This window comes from Scomber japonicus, chromosome 20 (genome assembly GCF_027409825.1).
Source record: "Scomber japonicus isolate fScoJap1 chromosome 20, fScoJap1.pri, whole genome shotgun sequence".
NCBI classification, from domain to species: domain Eukaryota; kingdom Metazoa; phylum Chordata; class Actinopteri; order Scombriformes; family Scombridae; genus Scomber; species Scomber japonicus.
In genome coordinates, this window is record NC_070597.1 from 27,869,680 (window position 1) to 27,892,874 (window position 23,195).

A 23,195-nucleotide genomic window follows, 5' to 3' on the forward strand; every position below is an offset into this window, starting at 1 on the left:
AGAGAGACATCACGGACAGTCAAATCCAATTGGAGTGTTTGGAGCTGTTCAGACTCAGACACATCTGTCCAAATGCGATTTGAAACTACTTCCCAAAGGTGGTTTCGATCTGGTTTGCAAAAATCGGATTTCATGGGATTGTTGGGAGTGTTTAGACTTCATAAGCGCCATCTGGTTCCAATCTATCTGCCTAAAAATTGGATTTTGGCTTGCAGTGTGAATGCAGCCTAAAACATCTAAGAAATTCTGTCAGCAGATACAAACCCAGCTACAGCACAAGGAATGGGTGGTCAAAGACCTAACTGCTGTCAAGAACTATAGGTACGCTGCTTTATGTGTGTGTGTGTGTGTGTGTGTGTGTGTGTGTGTGTGTGTGTGTGTGTAGAGGAGGGTGTCTTTGTGTGGTTACATTTTTTATTCCTGTGTCTCAGGATTAAGGAGCTTGAAGAGAAGGTGGAATGGATGGAGAGCAAGTTGAAGAAGGAGCAGGATGACCACATTAAGAGGTGAGTCATTTATAATATAAACTCTATCAGGCAGAATACTATAGAATCAGAGTCCATTATTAGCCAACTATGCAAGCATATAAAGAATGTCTCTTGACGTTTACTCCAATAAATTCAACATACATTAATAAAAGTAGAACAACACATATCTTGGATCTACAGAGAACTTGATTTTCAGTGGACTACTAGTACAGACAGCTGTCCTACATGCTCAGGAATTCCGCGGCTCACACACTGCTGCAGCGCTGGTGACGAAATACGACAACATGCTCCAGATGTGGCAGATTCCGAGAGAGAGAGTTCATGTCGTACTCTAGGATAACGCTGCAAACATGGCAAAAGCCATATGAGCCACTTCAAATGCTCTCCTCAAGCGTACTGTGCATTTCATGATGTGCAGCAACAGGTGGGCCAGGACGTCAAAAAGTTCCAGCAAGATGTGACCACCCGCTGGAACCCGCTACTATATGCTCCAAAGCCTGCTGGAGCAAAAATGCTCATTGGCTGCTTTTGGAGCTGAACATGAAGTTCCTGCTTCCTTCATTTCCAACCAGTGGGGTCTGATATAAAACATCATAAAAATCCTGGAACCATTTGAGGAGCACTGGACTTTATTCCAGCCAACAAAACTCACATCCCAACAGATGAAACCGCAAAGGCTTGGTCTCATCTAGAGCACCTTCAAGGAGAAATCGCGCCATTGCAGGATTAGGGTATTAGAGTAGGTTTACTCATTGGATACAACTGCTCACAAGCTTTACTTCCAAGAGAAGTTGTGTCTGGCAAAGAAAATCAGCCTTATGCACAGTGCACCATCCAGTGGATGGAGTATTGTTAGCCATGGCAATCCCTGTCTAGACTATGGTGACACAATCGGGATCAGCCATCGCATAGTAGTGGTGGGTTGAGCTGCGTGTTCAGCTGTCGGTCAATCTCAAAACTGAAGTACACTATGTGAGCGAACCAAAGTAAAAGAAATGATTCCATCAGACATCAAAACGTCCTGGAATCAGACTTCTCTGAAGAGCTATAGAAAATGATCTTGTGTCTAAAAAGTATTTGAAGTTTCATTCCAACATTACACAAAATGACAATGGTCACTACGAAATGCCATTACCCTTTTAAAGAGGAAAGACCGAAATTAGTGAACAACAAGACGTGCACAATACACCATCTAAACTCTCTTGAAAGGAGACTAAAGAAGGATCAAAGATAGAAAGACTATGTCAAGTTCTATGTCAATTTACAATAGTCCAGCTTGGTAAATTCCACATCATGGAATTTATCATCCACAGGTACCAGGCAAAATATGTGTAGTATCTGACTGTTCTGCCAAGTACCACGAGACATCCCTCAACAACCATCTGCACTGGTCCTGACTGAAACTAATACATTGGTGGGTGTTCTATGCCGTTTCCAAAAAGGTTCCATTGCAGTCATGTGCGAAAGAATGTTTCATTTTCATGTGAAAAGGGAAGATCAAGATTATTTGAGGTTTCTATGATGGGAGAATGGCAACTTGGAAACCACACCATCCATCTACAGAATGAAGGTCCACTTGTTTGGAGCGGCTTCATCTCCTGACTGTGCCAACTTCGGCCTAAAATATCTGGCAGTACAAGGGCAAGGTCATTTCAGTGATGATGCCATATGCTTCATTCAAAGGAATTTTAATGTAGACAACGGTCTAACAAGCATTCAAACTGAGAAGGAAGCCATCAAACTTATCAAAGACTTAAGAGAACTTTGCTATACTGGCAAGTTAAGACTCCACAAGATTGTATCTAGCAGTGACAACGCAATGGCAACCATCCCAGAGGAAGAACGTGCAGCAGTCAAAGATCTGGACATGGCCTTGAATTCACCACATATGGGGAGACCTCTCGGAGTAGAGTGGTGCATCACATCAGACTCATTCAAATTTAGAGTTCAAGTGAAACCCAATCCATTGACAAGAAGAGGCGTACCGTCTACAGTTGCTTCTGTGTATGATCCCCTAGGGTTCATGGCACCCTTCGTCCTTTTGGTGAAACAAATACTCCAGGAAATGTGTAGAGAGAAGCATGGATGGGATGAGGATCTTCCAGAACACTTCAGACCACAGTGGGAGTCCTGGGTTAGAGATCAACCCAACCTGGCTGAAATGGAAATCAAAAGATGCTTCTTACCTTCAAGTTTCAGCAGTGTTGAAAGGTATGAACTTCACCATTTTGCTGATCCAAGTGTCTCTGCCTATGGTATGTACTTACCTCCGAGCAATTAATCAATCCAATGAAGTTCACTGCTGTCTGGTAATGGGTAAGTCAAGAGTTTCACCAACCAAGGTTATAACTATAGATTGGAACTGTCAGCTGCAGTTTGAACCAGTGACATGCTTCAGAAGGAACTAGTCATTCAAGATCTGCAGGAGTTCTTCTGGACAGATTCCACAGTTGTTTTCGGCTACATAAACAATGATGCCAGAAGGTTTCAGGTGTTTGTAGCCAACCGCATACAAAGAATTGCTCAAGAACTCCAACTGGTTCACAGGACCATAGTTTCTGTGGCAAAAGGAAATACCTAACTACAGAGAACGCAAGGAGGGCGAAATCAAAGATGATGATCCTGAAGGTCAATATTGGACCTCCCTAAGGACATTCATGTATGAGGTTATGGCTATCATTAACAGCAGACCACTAACCACTGAACATTTGACTGACCCATTTGGACATGAACTTTTAACTCTGAACCATATCCTCACAATGAAGTCTGCGGTCATTCTACCCCCACCTGTATAATTTGTGAATTATCTACAGAAGAGGTGGCACCGGGTACAGTATTAGGCCAACGAGTTTTGGACTCGATGGAGGAAAGAATATCTTCTGAACCTACTATCGAGGCAGAAGTGGCATAAGAACAGAAGGAACATGAAGGTAAATTACATCGTCCTTCTACAAGATGATCTAGCACCACGCAATGAATGGAAGCTAGCCAGAATAACAGTTTTACCTAGGGTGAGAAAACTAAGGTTGCTGGTTAGTGATACTACATTTGAAAAAAAAAGGGAAAGCAACAACTAAAAGTGTTATTTGAAAGACCTATACAAAAGGTTGTTACTCTGCTTGAAGCAAACTGAAGTGTTACTGTTTGACTGAAATTTAATGTCAAACGGTCAGTAAGAAATGTTTCAGTCATTTAGAATATATTTCTTTGTTGTTTTTGTTATTTTAAGAGATGGCTTTTATTGTGAAACAGCCACTTTTATTTTGAAATCCAGTTGCAGTGCTGGTGTACGCAAGTAGGGAGAAAAGAGCAGGAAAAGATGTGCATGTGCTCCTGCTAAGAAACATCTATTTAAATTGTCAAATGTTTAAAGACACTCCAAGGACCTAGGATAATTTTGTTTGCAGCACGCAGCCAATGAGTTTTCACGGTGGATTTGGAGAGAAGGAGACAAAAAAACGTGTTGAAAGACAGCCACTTGTGTTTGCCTGTGCTTCAAGAGAATTACACTGCATGTATTTAAATTCGTATGATATTATACGAAAATTAGTGCACAACTTTTCGTACAATATCATACGAACAGAGGATGAGAATATGCTGGGTAGAGCCAGTGTTCTCTTTTTCCCTTTTAGTTATATTCAATATGAAATAAAGAATGATGGACACCATGTACTTTTGCCTTTTTGTTTCATCTTGAGGATTTTCTTCTTTTTGTTTTTTCCTTTTTTGTTAAAGGTGGAAGGGTACTAGTATTTTCAGCCACATCTGTAAGTCTTGTCAAATGTCTAACTGTATTGCTTTTTCTTTAAGATATGAAGATGTGGTCCAGGCTCTGAAGAAGTGTGATGGGCAACTGGAGGATCAGCATCATGCCCACACAGAGCAGCTGCAGAGGGCTGAGAAACACATTGTCAAACTGCAGGAGAATATAGAGGTTCTTTCTGCACAGGCACATTCTGTACAGAAAGACCAGAAGGAGGCTGTGGAGCAGAAAGATAGGATAATACAGAGGTGAGACGCTTATGAAAGGAAGACAAAAAAACAAGAACTATATTCACACGTAGTCCACATATCAAATAGCAAGATACGCATTATTATAATCATGAAAGCAAGGTCCAAACATGATAATTAAAAATAAAAATAAAAGCAAAAACAAAGCAGCTGGTCATAATACAACACAACTAAATCAATAGCATAGTATTATCAGTAATTAGAAGTAGAGCTGAAACAGATTCAGGTATACCTGAAGCTATATTGATAGCGGCTCCTTGACTCCTGCAAATGAGACACAATCTTCCGGAATCTGGAGCGAGCAAATAAGATTGCACACTAGAGAGTGACTGCGCGCATGCACAAAAACGATCGTTTTTTTATCGCTTTTTCGCATCATATCAATGCTATAATGTAACTGTCTGGATAATCAATCTTGTTGCAGTGTGCTCCCTGGTTATAGTTAGTGAACGATCAGCTTGTACTTGCTCAGATCTCACAGTCAGCAGCAGGAGATGAAGAGAGCAGAAGGGGAATCTAGCGCACATAGTTTGTATGGAAGCCTAATGATGGAAAAAGTAAAACTGGTAAACCATTATTTTATTTACAGAAGATACCTATTTTGTATAGCATACATGTGTATGTTATTTTGTTAAAGCTATCAGACATTAACTTAATTAGTTGTTTTGTTTAAATTATTATTTATAATCTAATATTACTTAAACAGCTCAGGGACGTCCAAGCAGCAACGTGTTGTTTGAGCACTTTTTTGCATTGTCAGTTTGAAGGGGTGGAAATTAAAAAAATATTTTTTAATCCGATTCATCGATTAATCGAAAAAATAATCGACTCATTATTCGATTATCAAGGTAATTGTAAGTTGCAGCCCTACTATTTTTCAATTGTTTCTTCCGGGGGAGCATACCTCCGGACCCCCCTAGTGTTGCTAGGTTACCGATACACATCACCGCTGCTACAAACATTTCTAGGGGAAACACTGATTAAGGCAAGAGCGCAATAAAGATTAATAAAAAATCCTTAGTAGTTTAACACTAACCAAAAGTCATGTATCAATGAAATTAGTACCTCAGACTAATTAACATTATTTTACACACACTGACAGTGTGAACACAGGCTGGGGTCTGGGGTTCCCCCCGGAGAAACACGTCATCAGGAGGGAATTCCACCTGACCCTAACTGAAGGAGGAAAAGATCATAACAATGTAAAGAGCTGTTACATGAAGACCATCATGCATGCATTCTCCGTTATACATTCATTAGTTAGATGAAGGTAATAGAAATGTCCCGTGCTACTTTGTTTTTCTGCGTCAGTTATTTTTTTAATATGCGCATTGATTTATTTACAGCCGTTGCACAGCTCCTGTTCAAACGGACCAATTTGCCTCACAATGCTAAAATACAACAAGCTAACTCTAAAATAAAATGTGTAACTTATCCGAGGCTACATAGCCTGTGTCAATAAGCACATTGTAGGATAAAAGAGAAAAACACTGAAGGAAACTGTTTTATTGATGCTGCTCAAATCCGCATGTGGCACATGTAATAATAATAATAATAATAACAATACACACACCAAACGTCAACTAAAATGGGATCATTTATTCATAACCGATTAACCGCCTTGCTAATAATAAAAGGTTATACATATTTACTTTGTAGAGATATATTTTTAGAGATGTATCCTACCATTTGTGTTTTTGTGTAGTTTGCCTGCTTTGCTATAATCAACCTGCATTAGCTGCCGGTGTTCGTACTGTTGGAAAGCTTGGCACAGAGCAAAAGCCTCCATCCTCCATCAGTCCCACGTATAATAATGTAATGCTTCTGCATCATGCCAAATGGAGAAAAAAAAACGTCACTGGGTTACTGGCAAAGCTTACGTTGCGCGTGTCAAGAACCAAACAAACCGAACAACACACACGTGCCCCGAACTCTGACAAGCGTAATGAACCGTTCCCCCCCTAATAGTAATTCAACAACCAATACACTGGTTAAGTCATGACATTGGTGAGCTGAGTAGTATCAAGTAATCTGCATACATAACAATGAAAAATTACATTTAAGGTCAAAAGCTAATGACAAGCTATTGAAGCTCTGTAAACAGAAGCAGAACTTTGGGGCTGCTATGGCTCAGGAGGTAGAGAGGCCGTCCATCAATCGGAAGATTGGCAGTTCATTTCCCAGGTCCTCTAGTCCTCCTTGTACAAGATACTTAACTCCTAATTGCTCCACATGGCTACGTCAACAGTATGTGAATGTGATGTTCCCTCCCTCCTTGTCTACAGCATGTTACGCTCAAAACACACCCATAATTAATTAAGAGACTTAAGTACAACCCCTTTGAACCATGCACCTGGTGCATCAACCATTCTTCCGCAGTTAAAATGGCAAAATTGGATTTCGACAAGCCCAAAATCCACTTCCGCCACGCATTTCAAACCATGCTATAGATCATTAAAATAGGGCCCTGTGACAATCTTTCAGATTATTTGATTTGTGCAAAAGATTTGATGGAAATGAAATGTCTCCCTGACATGTGCCCTATCCAAGACTAAAGAGTCAGAAAACCCCCAGCATATATTATTTGAATCATACTAATAAAGTTTTTTACTTAATCAAATTATTTCAGAGCTCTCCAAAGATAAAGCAATTCACAATGGTCCAAAGCCTTTTTGGCATCCAGTAATAAAAGGGTACAAGATGGCGTGATTTTATGTGTTGTGTCCAGTATGTGCAATACCGGGAGTATATTGTTAGAGGAAAGCCTTCCCTTCATAAACCCATATTGTGTGTAGATTTGGGGCACTGTTTGCCTTTATTGGACAGTTACAGGTACAGTAAGAGACTGACAGAAACAAACTGGAGGAGATTAAGGTCAATACGAACAGACTGAGACACTCAACTCTGCATACCGCAGTTAAGCTGTCAATATAGTCCTTTTTAATATGTTCAATCTTAAAACACAAATTTGAAGCAGGTGATGATGTGTTGAGGTGCTCTTAATTGAAGTTTTGAATTGATTTTGGACAAAAATTTAGATATGTGACACAGAAGAATACAATTAACCAGACTTTGGATACATGCATTATACTTGTAAATAGGATGAAGTTCTTTGTTGGTTTGACCCTGCACCTAAGATTTGTGAGCAATAGAAAAAATATAGAACATAGCTAGCAAAATCCAGCCAAAACAGCAGCTGTGATAGTGTAATCATTTGACTGGGAATCTCTCTCTGTCTCTCTCTCTCTCTCTCTCTCTCTCTCTCTCTCTCTCTCTCTCTCTCTCTCTCTCTCTCTCTCTCTCCCTCCCCCCCTCCCTCCCTCTCTCTCTGTGTGTTTCAAAAGACTTCGCACAGAGGTGGAAACGACCCGTACTGGCTTGGCCAAGTACATCAATCAGGCCTCTAGTGAGATGGTTACCAAAGATACAGAGATAATCATTTTGCAGGAGAGAGAGGCCAAACTGAGGACTGAGCTTGACAGGAGCAGGGAGGAGATGGAGAGGTAAGAGGACAATTGGGGGAAGAGAGGAGGGTAGGTTGAGAAATTAAAAAGAGAGATTGAGAAGAGGTGACAGGTGAAAACACAATGGGCCGGATGCAAGAAACACTCACACGCAGAGATTTGTTCTTAAATCATGCGCAAGTGATTTACAAGGATTTGCCGCATTCACCAGTTTTCTCATATTTTGATTTTCTCCCCCTGGCTCCCCTGTAGTTCACACCCTGAGTAATGGATTATGTCCCGTTCATTAAATTGCACTTATGAATCCATAATCATGATAACATTACTCTGTTTGCAAAAGTATTAGGCTACTTTAGTATAAAAGGCATATATCGGTCATTTAAATTGACAATTGAAATTATGATATAATGTAAGCTTACAATATAAATATTAACGGCTACAACTACAAAGCAACTCATCCACAGTTACTTTTCCACAACGCAAACTGACTATTTATTAATTACTTTTATTCATTTAATTGAAATATTGGTGATTGAAGTTATAAATTAGCTCCCTGGCTGATGACACTCCTATCGAGATGTTTTTTGGGATCTAATTCACGTCAAATCATTTATTTTTTATTTTTGTGATGGTGCGTGCAACAGCTGAAACAGCGTTCACAGCACGGCTCATTTTTCTTCATTCTTTGGCTTTCTCTGGACCTTTAATTACACCACTTACACACTAAATAATAATATGTGTTTCTGTTGATGTATTTCTGAGAGCGGGATCTCAGTCTGAGAGCTCGTAAAGTTCTTCTTCTTAGTCTTTAGTGTCATTTATTTTGAAGGTGTCAGTCATGTTGATTTACTATTCTCGGGAACAGGTGGGAGTCATCATGTTTATGCAGGTCATTTATGACATTTACGATAATTACTTTTCCTGGTGATATGAGTGCATAAAGGTCCACCGTATGAAAAAAGTATGACAAATTTAAGAGAAAAAAACAAAACAATGTTCTTGTATCTGACCCATTGATTTAGCACCAAGAAGAGCCTCCAAGTCTTACTCTTCAGTAATAGTACATGTCTAACAAAAGATATTATAAGGTCTGAGGGTAAACAAAAAGATATGGTAAAATGAAAGTGTGGGAAGATTTGCAATGAATAAATAGTTTTGAAGATATGATCCAAGTTGTTCAAATTTATAAAATATCTTTGTCTGTTGTCAGGTACAAGCAGCAGTTAAGCACTGGTTTGAAGAGAGAGAGGGCCCTAGAACAACTGCAGGTCCAGATGGAGCTGGAGTGGCAGAGACGCTGTGAGGAATTGAAGTCTGCTCAGTACCTGGCTAATGAGCAGCTACTACAAGACTTGACTCAGGCTAGAGACCAGGTCAGCCTCTCAATAAACATTACAAGTTACACAATGCCCCTCTGCACAGTGGGTGGTTGACTGGTGCACTTGCAAAGCAGAGTTCACCTACTCTAGATTTTTGAATGTGAATGCAAATTGCCTACATATATTGTTTTAACTGCTGCTACTTTGTATTGAAAAAGATAGGTATTGATGACTAGATGTACTAAGACTAGATCTGACATACTTTGTGATACTAGGATAAACAGTAACAGAACCAGAACAATGCTTCTCAAATGCAATAAAAAGAAACACCCCAGAGTGACTCCAGATTTGTGACTCCGTGATGCAGAGTGCATCGCAAACAAGGAGTAAAGGGTTGATAAAAACAGTCTGATGGTGGGAAAACCGTAGTCTTTCCACTCATACAGTGCATGCTGCCACTTGTTTGTCTTTGTCAGGGTAGAGGTATAAAACCACTTTCATCCCTATTCTGGTTTTAATGCCCCAGTGCAGTCATTAATGATACTAATAGAGGTTTTATGTTGTTCTCTGTCAGGCTAAAGCAGAGCTGAATGAAAAGGAACAAGTGCTACAGGACCTGGCTGTCTCACTACATTCTGTTAAAAAGGAGAGAGACCAGGCAATAAAGGTATGAATACACCGTGGAAACTAACAGAACCATTACAAACTGCTGACCTTTTAATCAAAGCAAAGTAAACAACTCTTCACCTACCAGTTAAGGCTTCTGGCCTGATCACTATGGAATTACTTCTTTTAATCTTCAAAATTCTATTTGTTGGATGATTTTTGGAGTATATTAAACAGAATTTGATACATTGTTATATGCGCTGGTGTGTTTGTGGGTTTGTGCACACACACAGAATCACTGACCTTACACTGTACGGATCACAGTCACACAGAATAAGCAGGACTTGGATGTTGGTTGTTCTTCACTGTACCCAATTTCTGTTTGTTTATGCATTACTCCTCTCCTATCTGATTTCAAACAGTTAGCAAGGCAGCCTTACTGATGTGACTACATTTGGTCACACCAGTAAGGGATTGTAGGGCTTACCTGTAAATTTGAAAAAAATGATGTCATTGGATTCGATTCTGGCTGCCATTTATATCATGAAAGCAGAGTTTTTGTCAAGGTTTGATGGAATAGGGATAATGATAGATGAAATGAAAAAGGAGATGGGTGATTTCACCCCCCTAGCAAGAAACCTGCCAAGTTTGAAATGAGTCGGAATGAACAGTTCGAGAGATATGGGAATAACAGACAAACACAGACACAGACAGACGTTCCTGTAGCCTAATAGATAGCCTATTGAATAACTTGATATAGACCACAAAGCATGGAATGATGCATCATCATAAAATTTGCAACGATGAGACAAAAACAGTCTCTGGTAGCCTGCCTATAAGTGACATCACGTTATGTCTGCCGCTTGTTGTCTGTAGCTGGTTGTGCTTTGCATGTGTGGGATTCTGAAACGTCCTTAGGGCGCTTTCACACCAACAGTTGGTGCGCACTAAACAGTCCATTCGGACCAAAAGCTTTTGATATTTATATCCATAATTTCCTTACATTGTTGAATAACAGTCTCTGCATTTGATTATTATTATTTATTTACTCATGTACAAATATTGTACATGGTTTTTTTTTACAAAAAAACGTGTCAACTCATTGCTGTGTTATTACGACATACTCTAAAAACTGGTGTTTTTTTTTTTCATTGAAAAGTGGGGTGTGTTTTATACACTGGATATGATGTAAAAGGCTGCCCACACAAAGTATCATTATTATTTGAACAACTATAACTATAAAGATAATGATGTGAGCGTCCACACAGTGTGATCATTATAACGTCCTCTAAACAGCGGTGTCAGGCACGTGCGCTCGCTCCAGCTCTGTCAGCGTTCTGTCAGCATTCTGTCATTTTACATGTAGACTGACAGTAGGAAATTCAGATTGCCCTGTATTAACCTACAGCATCACAGATTCTACAGTAAAAGCCATGGACATATAGCCTAGAAATCTAGACCCTAGCGGTCTGGCTTGTCAGGCTGGACTATAACCTACCTTGTGGGTCTTTGGAAAGGTGTTCTCATCATCAGCATGACAGCATTCATGAGAATAGCGCGTCTCCTCTGCCTGAAATGACACGCTATACGTCTTTGGCGAATCCAGTGCATCAGCAGATTGTTCTCCAGCCGTATCCACGACTCATTCTGAAAATGGATGTTTTGCCAAAAATGGTTAATACTGACAATATAATAGGTGAGGATCAGAGCAAGTAGCAATGTACGAACTTGACGTTCTATGGAGAAAGTCCAAATTGGCGCTATTTCTACTGGAAGATGAGGGAACGTCAATCGGACCAATTTTGATTCATTTGCAGGTGTAAAGGCGGACCACACCGCAGCCTGTATGCTACATAGTAACAACTTTACTGCCTGGTACGGACCAAATAATCGAACTAGTGGTGTGAAAGTGCCCTTAAATTCGGGACCTATCGCTCGTTTCAATTTGAGACCTTGCAGTCGGAATTGTTGTTTGTTTATTCAGTTAGGAATTCAACATTCATACAGTCCAAAGTAGCCTGCGCTATTCGAAGTGTTTTCAGTTTCATCCATTTTTTTGAGGGTCTGAAGTGTATTTCTCTCTCTCTGGTCCTGTGCTGTGTGAGTGGCCAGTGGCTACAGCGGCAGCAGCAAATGTGTGTTTCTTTTACTGATGTATTTATCTATATCTTCTACTTGTGCCCGTAGCAAGACACGTGTCATGTTTGAAATCAATCGGATGAAGACAGCCTGACAAACAGACAGACAGAAAATAATACTACACCAACTTTGATGGGAAGCATTTAAAGCTTTTCTCAGAGGATGTATCATTATCAAAATTAAAATTCTTCAGAAAATGTTTTTAAAGGAAAGTAACCCACAAATAGAAAATGACCATGAAGGTTGAATATGATCAACTGTCTGCTTTAGTAGCTGCATCCAGTCTTTTGAGACTAAAACAGTCAATTTATGAGCAGGGTGACAAATCAGGTAAACTGCTGGCATGACAGATTAAAATTAAAGACTAAAACCTCAATAACAACCATCATATCCAATGACCAAACTTTAGTGAACCCAGCAAGAAATTAATGATGCATTTAGAGAATATTATAAAGAATTGTATGATACAAAAAAGAAGTTAATTTACAACAATTGAACACTTTTTTAGATAGACTACCCATACCTACTATTTCAAATGGAAGAAATTGGATATGCTATTGATGACTTGAAGTCTGGCAAAAAATCAGGACCAGATGGGGAGAGAAGGGTACTGGACGATATTCATATCAACATAGAAAAATCAGGAACAGCACTCTTATCATTAGATGCTGAAAGAGCCTTTGATAGGGTTGAATGGCCTTATCTATTTAAGGTTTTAGAAAAATTTGGATGTGGAGACAATTTTCAAAAATGGGTTCAGATTCTATACAGAAACTCTATGGCTGAAATTTTAACAAATAGGAAATGTCTAAACTGTTATATGGTCTTTTAAATGGTGGTTACACTTCAAGACATGTGGCTTGACATGATAATATTTGGAACAACTGTATTCCATGAACCTTTACTTAATATGAAACGGTAATAATACTGAATGTATCTATACAGCTACAGCAGCAGAGGCAGGTTTATGCCAATCACCGCTGCATTACGTAACGCAGCGATGATTGTCAGACCCTCCCACTAAATCCTGAACACAGAAATCTTGCAACACAGTTTGTGAAGCCTAGCTCCACAATTCAAATCTAAATGGTTGAAATGCTTTTTACACCTGTTCTGGCAATATTTATTTATCAAAAAGCCCAAAGCCGGTACGTTGTCTTTCTCTAGTTTATTCAGTCGTCTGCAGACGGACTCCTTGCTGTCTCAAGCGTGAGATGGCACAGCGGGCCCGGAGCAGAGGAAACAGTCAGATTATATACAATACATTATCACAGAAAGGATGACCTTGTTCTATCATCAGACCAATGTCAGCACAATAGGCACGTCATAATGTGTATACAATCAGGACAATAGTTAATCAGTAGATTATAACATACATGATGTTCCATCAAAGTTCAATGATGTTCATTAAATCAGCATTTCATGTCATGGTCAGCAGATTATGACACACACATACACCTTATCACCTCATTTGATCAGACAAGATGAATAATAAGAATTCCCATAACACACCTTTTTTAGAAATATATTAATGACCTATTTAATGTGTTCAGAAGAAAATGTCTGAATTCACTTTACACAGTCTTTAAAGATCAAGGGCCCCATTTTAATGATCACTGCATGGTGTGAGGCGCGTGGCGCAACTGCCTTTTGGGCGTATCCAAATCCACTTTTGCTATTTTAATGGTGGAAAAATGGTCACTGCGCCAGGTGCATGGTCTAAAAGGGTTGGACTTAAGTTTAATTAGGCGTGTTTTGGGCTTAATACATGGTAAACCAATCAGAGTGTCATCGCTCATTCCCTTTAATATCCAGGCGCGCTGTCACCTTGGCGGATTGTAAGTTTGATGACGGATTTACCAGGATTGGTCACATGACTACATTGACATTTTCATTGATCATTACTGCGATTGACTGATTCTGATACATATTGGCACGTCATTGTGACTTTTTTTTAATATGTTGATGTACATCATAATACGAATTCACATTGTGGTCCTTTTATTAGTGATGTTTTTGCATGTTTGTGTGCTGCTGCACACCCGTGTGTGCGTAACAGTGACATACAGATGAAGCCACTTCAAAGTTCCCCTGTTTCCTTGATGGCTCCTTGGCTGGTCCCTGAAAGGTCCATGGCTGGCCGATAATGGGTGGAGGGGGGTAATTTGATCCCCCAGCAATGACGTGGTCAAGGAGGCCCCGACTGGAAACGCCCCTAAGCTGCCTGAGTGAAAACCAGCTGCAATGCCTCATTTGTCCACGAGGAGGAGCAGTGGGTTTAGACCGTTTAGACCCACTGCTCATAGAAAAGACTAGGCTGTCCAACAATTAAAAAAATTAACTGGATTTATCACATTACAACTCTGTGATTAAACCTGATTAAAATACTTGGCTAAATATTATATACACTAATATTACTTGTATTTACTTTTATTCTTCTGTATAAAGTAGCCTAATGAAGGGTACAATATAGTTAATCCATTAGAAAGTAAGGATGCAATTGAAGCTGCCGTACATCTGACAGGACACCGTCCGTCACAGGAAACACTTGTGGACACTTAACAATTCCTCTGACTGATCACTGATCACCGTCACTGTCAAACCAAGAAATACCCCATGAGACAAACCCAGTCTAGTGATTAATACGTACGATTTAATACGTAGTATTTCAACGGACAGTGACAACCACAGTGGAGACACAGATACTGGGTTTCTGTTATCCGCTAATTACAGGACTCTGGTCAAATCTGCCGAAGATCGGTACCTATTTTTTTACACTTCCAGTAAAAAATTCCGGTGAAAATATTCCCTCCAAGCAGTAAGCCCAATTTAGATTGTATTAAAATAAAATTGATTTTTAAATGACGAGCTGGGGTTCTGGTTGACTGGTCGGCATTGTAAAGGGTAAATGAGCTTTATTGTCATTATTCAATGAATGTACAACAAAATTACAGGTTAGAATGGAGGGATGGATGGATGAATGGAGAATGGATTTTAGGTCCAGGCCCACCCATTTTGACCCAGGCCCATAGTAAGTAGTGAGTGATTTCGGACACAACATTAGTTAGTTTTCATTCTAGCTATTCATCCAATAAGCAGCCTGAGGAAAGCTTTGACTGAAAGCTTCTCAGCCAATCAGCGACCAATTAAGCCTGCCCACAGGCTGATCGTCACCAGCAAGTGATCCAATGAAATTAATTACCTTTTTTCATAAATTGTTGACCTTTTTATTCTCAGCTCACTTCATTCATACTGATCGGAAATCATTAAATCAGGGCGCACTCACACTGGTCCAGTACGGTTGGAAGAGGTGTGCTTGAGCATGGTACACTTAATTAATTTTTTTTTTTTTTTTTTTGAACAATGTTTTTATTGATTTCCAATAAGAACATACAAAGCACATTAACATATGCCATACAACTTGCGAGATGAGATGCAGGTGAACCTCGCTGCATTCACACGGGTGCAGAGAACACACACACACACACACACACACACACACATTCCCACGTAAAATAATAACAATAATAAATAAAATAGAATAAGATAAAGTAAAGAAAAATGAATAAATAAGATAGATTAAAAAAAGTAAAATAAAATAAAGTGTAAAAGAAATGTAATAAAAATAAAAGTTGTCACACAGAATAGTTCTACATATAAATATAACCTATTGTTGCTTGAGAAAGTCCATTAAGGGTGTCCACACCTCTTCGAATTCTTGTACTTTACCCCTGATTACACAAGTTAGTTTTTCTAATGTAACATGCATTGACATCTCTTTAATCCAAGATTGTGTGGAAGATATTTCAGTGTCTCTCCAGGACAAGGCAACCATCCTCCTGGCCTGCAGGAGGCCAAAGTTGATCAGAGTCTTACACTTAGAGTTGGCAGAGAAGCCATCTGGATATATACCTAAAATACAAAGTTTTGCTACACAGGGTACTTGAATACCTGTAATTCTACTTAGAGTGTGAACAACCATTTTTCAAAAGATTGCCAGTTTAGGACATTCCCATACACAGTGGATTAAAGTACCTTTCACAGTCAGACATTTCACGCAAGTATCTGGAGTGTCAGGGGACCATTTATTGAGGTTCTCAGGGGTTATGTATGTTCTCATTAACCATTTGTGTTGTAACAGTCTCATGCGAGTATTAATGGTTTGTGTTTGAACTTTTATACAAGCTGTCGCCCACTCAGCTTCTTCAATATCTTCCTTGATATCTGAACTCCATGCCCTCCTTCTGTCATGACTAGATTCCACGTCGTGTGAGACAAGTGCAGCATATAGTATAGAAATTTGGCGTTTTCCATTCATTCGTTTTAACACAATGTCCTCGAGGCAGGACAGCGGCGGTTCTTGTGTATCCTGATGACACTTTAATGAAATGAAATGTTTCAATTGTAGGTATTTAAAAAAATGTTTTTTTGGAATTAAATATTTCAAACAAAGATCATTAAATGTTAGTAAAGTGCCCTGAACGTATAAGTCTCCAATTTTTTGCACCCCCCTATCGGCCCAGATTTTAAAACCGCCATCTGCCCGGCCAGGAGTGAACCGTGCATTATTCCAAATAGGTGAAAATTGAGAGATGGGAGGTGTATCACCAATATGTTTATGAGCTTTAAACCATATATCAATAGAGTTCTTAAGGAAGGGATTTGTTGTTTTTTTCTTTAAAGTTTTAAAATCTGCTGAATATAAATATAAGCTTAGTGGCATTTTAGATATTGATGCTTGTTCAATATAAACCCGTGCTGGAGGAGATTGTGTGACAAAATAAAACATAGCACTACGCAGTTGAGCGGCCCAGTAATACCACTGTAAACTGGGCATCTGTAAACCCCCCCTATCATATGGTAAATACAATAATCTGAGTCTTAATCTAGGTTTTCGATTGTTCCAGATAAACCTACAAAGTGCATTATTAATTTCTTTAAAAAATGATTTTGGCAGTGGCAATGGAAGTGATTGAAACAAATATAAGAATTTCGGCAAGATAGTCATCTTGATTATATTGATCCGACCAATCATTGATATTGGCATTGTTGTCCATTTTTCAAGTAATTCTTGTACTTCTCTCATCAACGGGTCATAGTTTGCTTTAACGACTGTGCTAATTTGGGGGGTAATCTTAATCCCAAGATAGGTGAAACCTTCCCTCGCATTGAAAAAGGGTGTTGCTATGACTGGATTAATTCTTTCGTCTTTATTCAGAAAAAGTATAGAAGATTTTGTATTATTAATACTGTATCCAGAAAACTGACCAAATCTATTAATTAAATGTAATAATGTCTGGACACTGTTTGATAAATTTGACAAAAAAAGAATCACATCGTCTGCATATAGTATTGGAGCCATTTTTGCATATTTTGTTTGATTATTATTTTCCTTAACAATATTAAAGAGTAGCTGTTTAGATATTATTTAATTAGACTGTGTGAGTATTCAGCGACCTCCCAGGAAATGAGGATAAAAGGGAGGAGGGAGACAGGTGACACGGATGAGACAGGGGAGAGCCATAATGTTTTTAGACCGCTCTCTTTATTCATTTTTTTGTCCTTTCTTTAAGTATATTCGTGACTTTGAAATTGTGTATGGACAAATAAAACGCTGCTCATAATTGAAGAGAAGCAGTGATTGTTTTTTATTGGAGCGCGTCTAGACCACAGCAAAACCCCTGAACAAAGGAAGGCGGCTGGTTAAAATGCCGCCACATATAGCGATATCCTATGTTCATGATCTCCAATTGTTATTCCTGACAAATTGGCTTCAGCTCTGACAGACATGGCTAAAGGCTCAATGGCTAAAATGAACAAAAGTGGGGAGAGAGGACAGCCCTGACGAGTTGACCTTTCTAGCGTTAGTGGACTTGATAAATTATTATTTGTCATTACGCGTGCTGTAGGGTTAGTATATAATAACTCTATCCACTTCATAAATTTTCCCCCAAATCCATATCTTGGTAACAAATTGAACAAATAATGCCACTCAATTCTGTCAAACGCTTGCCTGGCATCTAGGGATAGCAGCGCTGTATCCTTAGTATTATTTTTAAAGTGGATTATGTTGAGGACCCTTCTTATGTTATGAAATCCCTGACGAGTCTGTACAAACCCATTCTGATCACTATGTACCAAAGAAGGGATATGTGGATCTAGCCTTTTAGCAAGAATCTTACTCAATATTTTTGTGTCTACTCCCATAAGACTAATAAGCCTATATGAAGAACAGTCGGTCGATATTTTCCCGGGTTTCAAAATAAGAACTATTGTAGCCAATCTTAAAGTTGGTGGTAATGTACAATTATTAAATGACTCGTTAAACATGTCCAAAAGTGGGGTCAATAACTGCTTCTGGAAGGTTTTATAAAACTCTATTGGTAGGCCATCAGGCCCTGGAGTTTTGCCTGAGTTAATGCTTTTAATGGCCTGCAATAGCTCTTCCGTTGTTATGTCCTTATCCAGGTCCACCTTAACTTCCTCTGTGAGTGTTTTAAACTGGAGCTGATTAAGAAAGATATCTCTATAAGCAGGCATGGGGGGGCATTCTGACCTGTATAATGATTGATAAAAATCCTTAAATGTGTTATTAATATCCAGAGGATCATCTGATATCTCCCCTGATTGAGTAGTTATGCCATTAATGGCTCTTTCAGATTGTATTTTTTTAATTCTCCAGGCTAACAATTTGCCGGCCTTTTCTCCCTGGTCATAAAAGGCTTGGTTCAGCCACAGTAGACTTTTTGCTGCTTTATCAGAGGTTAATTTATTGTATTCTGTTCTCAAAATTAATAACCGTTTTTGTTTTTCAGGGTCATCGTTATTATTTATATCTATTTCCAAAGATTTCATTTGCTTCTCTAATTCGTTAATTTCTGCTTTTTGTTTCCTGGTTTTAGTACTAGTGAAACTAATGATTTGCCCTCTAATATAATCCTTAAAGGCTTCCCATCTAATGCATGCATTAGTTTGGTTAGTATTAATCTGAAAGTAGGCATCAATCTTATCCTCTAAATATTTAACAAATTCAGGATTCTTAAGCCACCTCACTTGCAGACGCCAATTAGGAGGAGATTGATGAAGTTTCTCAATTTGTACAGACATGGAAATGGGGGAATGATCACTAATGACTATACATTCATACCAACACTTCTTAATTTTAGATACTAGTTCTTGTGATACTAAAAAGTAATCAATACGGGACCTTGACTTGTGTAACCCTGAATAGCATGAATATTCCAAATTATCTGGGTTAAGTTATCTCCAGATTTCAGATAAGTTCGAAGTCATTACTATTGTAAAATTATTTTTCTAGATTGTTTTTTATGGGGATCGCTCTTTGTAGAGCGATCTACCAACGGGTTCAGGGTGCAATTGTAGTCCCCACCAATAATATTGAAGCCATACAATGAAGACAAGGTTAAGAAGAAGTCTTCAAAAAATTTAGGGTTGTCCTCATTAGGACCATATATGCTGACCAAATTCAATGCGAGAGACAGGATCCTACCCTGAGCGATTACAAACCTTCCTTGGGGATCCTGGAATGTATTAGTAAGTTGAAAAGGAATTGTTTTGTGTATAAGAATTAGTACCGCCCTAGCATAATTGTTGTATGTGGCATGTATAACTTGACCAGGCCACCTATGTTATACTTGTTTAATTTCAGTAACTGTTATATGAATTTCCTGGAGAAAAAATATTTTAGAATGTAGGTTTTTAAGTCTGTTCATTACCTGTTTCAGTTCACCTGTTTAGTTAACTTATTGAGTCCCCTGACATTCCAACTAGTAAATCTTAAATCAGACAATTTTGGACTTTCCATGTTGCTTCGAGTGTCGTAAGATATATCATGTTGAGTGTGACAAAAAATAAAAACACAGAATAAATAAAGGTAGTGACAACTGAACTAGACATAAAAAAACACTTAATCTTTGAAATCCCACCCCCCTTCCCTTACTTAAACCAAACAAGGGCTAAATACCAATGCACACAAATGAGGAGTGGTTTAACTGTAGGCAATTCTCTCAGACAGCCCACATGGTCCCCCCCAGCTCCGCATCCCAACCTGAACATTCAAACACTTATTGTCCTAGAATGATAGATATGTAGCATATTGTTATCAACGCTTCTCGCTTGAACTGCTTCAATAGCCTGTATCAAACAAACAGGTGTACAGGCTTATAATAGGTGCATAAAATAAAGTGTCCAAATATGGTAGTAGCAGCTCTGTATATAATTAAAATAAATTAAAAAGTACAAAATATATAAAATTAACTAGTATTAAGCTGTAGTGCACCTATATTTGTCCATATCAGCCCTTTTAGAGTTACCTGTACTCATCAGGGTTTAGAGATCTAGGCGTTTAGAAGAAAGTTCTCAGCTTCTTCTGGGGTGGAGAAAAGGATCTTCCTGTTGTGTAGAGCCCGCATTTTGCAAGGTTGCAGGGTGAATCCCCGAAAGCTTCCAGCTTCAATGAACTTTTTTTTCACAGCCTTGAATGTGCTCCGTGCTTTCATGGTTTCCGCTGACAGATCTTGAGCAAAGAAGATTTTGTGATCATCGTGAGAGAGTGAGCGTTGTTTGGACGTGTTAAAAACAAACTCGCGGTCTTGAAATCGTAGGAAACGAATTATCACAGCTCTGTTTTGATCCGGTGTTGGTCTTGCCAGCGTGCGGTGCGCTCTTTCCAAGGTGAACGACTTAGTGTCGTCAAGCTCCAACCAGACCGGCAACATACGGTGGATGTAGTCGATCATAGGTTGAGTCCCTTTAGCGCCTTCAGGGAGCCCCACCAACCTTAAATTGTTTCTCCGCGCACGATTTTCCATATCCTCGGTCTTCGACTCCAAATAGGTGATGCGTTTAGCGGCGTCGGTCATCTCCGTTGTCACCCTCTGCAGGCCGTCTTCGGTGTCTTCGATGCGTTCCTCGGCCTACGCGAGCCGGTTAGCATTAGCGGTGATATCTTGTTGGAGGTCTGCAAAGCTCTTTTGCACAGCATCGACTGAGCTATTCATCACAGCTATGCGTCTCTCCATGTTGTCGAGTTTTTCCCCGAAGCCATCAAGGGTGCTCATCTTGGTGTTAATCGCGGTGACAGTAGAGCGGAGTGACTGTAGCTCTTTTAGCACCATGGCTAAATCATTCCGTGGGCTAGCCGGAGCGTTAGCAACCTCGGCTACCGGAGGAGGAGTTCTGGGTTTCTGAGAAGCTAAGGCACGGGTTTGGTGGGTTTTGCTCTCACAATCTTTAAGCATTGTTTGTCTGGACATCTTTCAGAGGAAGTTAGAAGCGTTTGTGACTAGGACTTTTCAAACTTTTAGCAAAGCTGTGAGGAGACCCTACTCTGAGCTGCCATCTTGGTCCGTGGCTCCACAGCGCCCCCCTCAAACTTAATTAATTATTATTTAATATTTTTTAAATATTTAATATTTTTCCCAAAAATAAGACATTTTAACTCCTGGGAAAAAAGTAAATTTTCCTGGGAATCCTGGGAAATCAACAATTTTTAAAAGGCAACATTAGCTGAGCCCTGGTCTTTTCAAGCAACACTAAATGCAACGCATTATGCATATATGGGTTCCCAATCTGACCATTTTTTGTGTATTAGGCTATAGGCTTAATATTAATTGGCATCCAGCATGCTGCGTGGACTTCATTACATCTGCTGCACCACTGCTACCACAATTATGAAATGCTAAGTTTATTGTCTGTGACTATGACCCTCATAAAAGTAATATTTTACAAATCTGTATTATATAAACTAATGAAATTCGTTAAAGTAAGTCATTTGGTGGCTTCTAAGTCTGTTCTATAGCTGATCCGCTGGAGAGGCTGCGAGTGTGAATGATCACTCGAAGTGATTGAACTTTCTACTTTTACTGGAGTAAATAGTTGAATCAGTATGTCTGCTTTTTTTTACACAAGTATCTGTAGTACTGCATGACTCAGGCATGACTCAGAAGAACAAGCTTGCACTTTTTAATCATAGTGCATTGTGTTAATTGATCGGCTCTGAATTTAAACTCAATTTGTCTGACTTACATTTATCTTTTTCATATAATTAATGCTAATTAAACTCTGTCTGGCCCATATCTGTAGCAGCATCTGAGCGCTCTTTCTTAGCCATACGCAGGCTGAAAACCTGGCTACGCACCACCATGACGCAGGAGAGATTTGGTCATTATGAAAGCTCACAGTGACCCCTCTCAGAAAATAGTTCCGACGTCCATGAACACTATTCTGATTCTGAATCTCTGTGCGTGATTTGTGTGACAATGGAACCAAATAGCCCATTAAGCCCAAACAAAAAGTTGAGCAATGATAATGCTAATAAGTTGGATGTCTATTCAAGTGCTTAAAGCATGCACTTGAATAGACCGAGGTTGGCTGGCACAAATGTGCTGTATAAATAAAGCTGCCTTGCCTTGCCTAAAATCAAATATTGTCCTGTGGCCCGTTTTTGCCATTTCGTATTATTGATCTGAGCCTCAAATTGAAATATGAAAAGGCATTTTTTTTCGGTTTTTATGTTAGATTGAAAATAATCAGTAGTCAGTAGGCTATTTAGTTTTTTGATTTGATTCGATGAATTTTGGATGACCGCTCAGTAAAATTTCATAGAACATCAGAGTGTGGGCTATTTTGTGACAGAAGCGCCATCTCCTGGTCATATCCTGCATTACAATGAATAGGTGGGTTTACAGGAAAAGATAGACACGCCCACGAGAAGGAGGGGGTTGCTCCAGGCGCTGGAACTCAGCTGGAACTTGGCTTGAATTTGGCTGGGAGTTGGCTGCCATTCAGCTGGCTTTCAGCTTGAATGGGAACTTTGAAGTGGCTACTACTGTATGCGCCAGTGACTTTAAACTGTTTTTTTTTTTTGGTCAGTAGCGCAACTGCTTTCCTCTGCCTCAAAATAGCAACTCGCCACCAATGCGTCTGACCACACCTCATTTTGAGACCAACACGCCCATAGGCGCACAGACTGTTGCAAGTGCATTTGCTATTTAGACAACGTGGGCGCAGGGTGAGAAAATGACAACTGCACCGGGGGAAACTAACAAATACAAATACTTCCATCCAAAGGGTCTCCAGAGAAATACAAGTCTACTACACAAATTTGTGTTAATCTTTGCATTTTTGTGGAGTAACGTTAATTTGGT

The 23,195-nt window shown here is 39.3% G+C and overlaps 1 protein-coding gene across 1 annotated transcript in view; it reads left to right on the forward strand.

Moving 5' to 3' along the window:
• ccdc57 (coiled-coil domain containing 57) overlaps positions 1-23,195 on the forward strand; it is a 46,621-nt gene that overhangs the window by 16,147 nt on the left and 7,279 nt on the right. Inside the window, 6 exon segments of the mRNA XM_053341143.1 lie at positions 257-321; positions 432-506; positions 4,299-4,499; positions 7,844-8,002; positions 9,174-9,336; positions 9,857-9,949. Of these exon segments, the coding sequence (XP_053197118.1) occupies positions 257-321; positions 432-506; positions 4,299-4,499; positions 7,844-8,002; positions 9,174-9,336; positions 9,857-9,949 (756 nt within the window).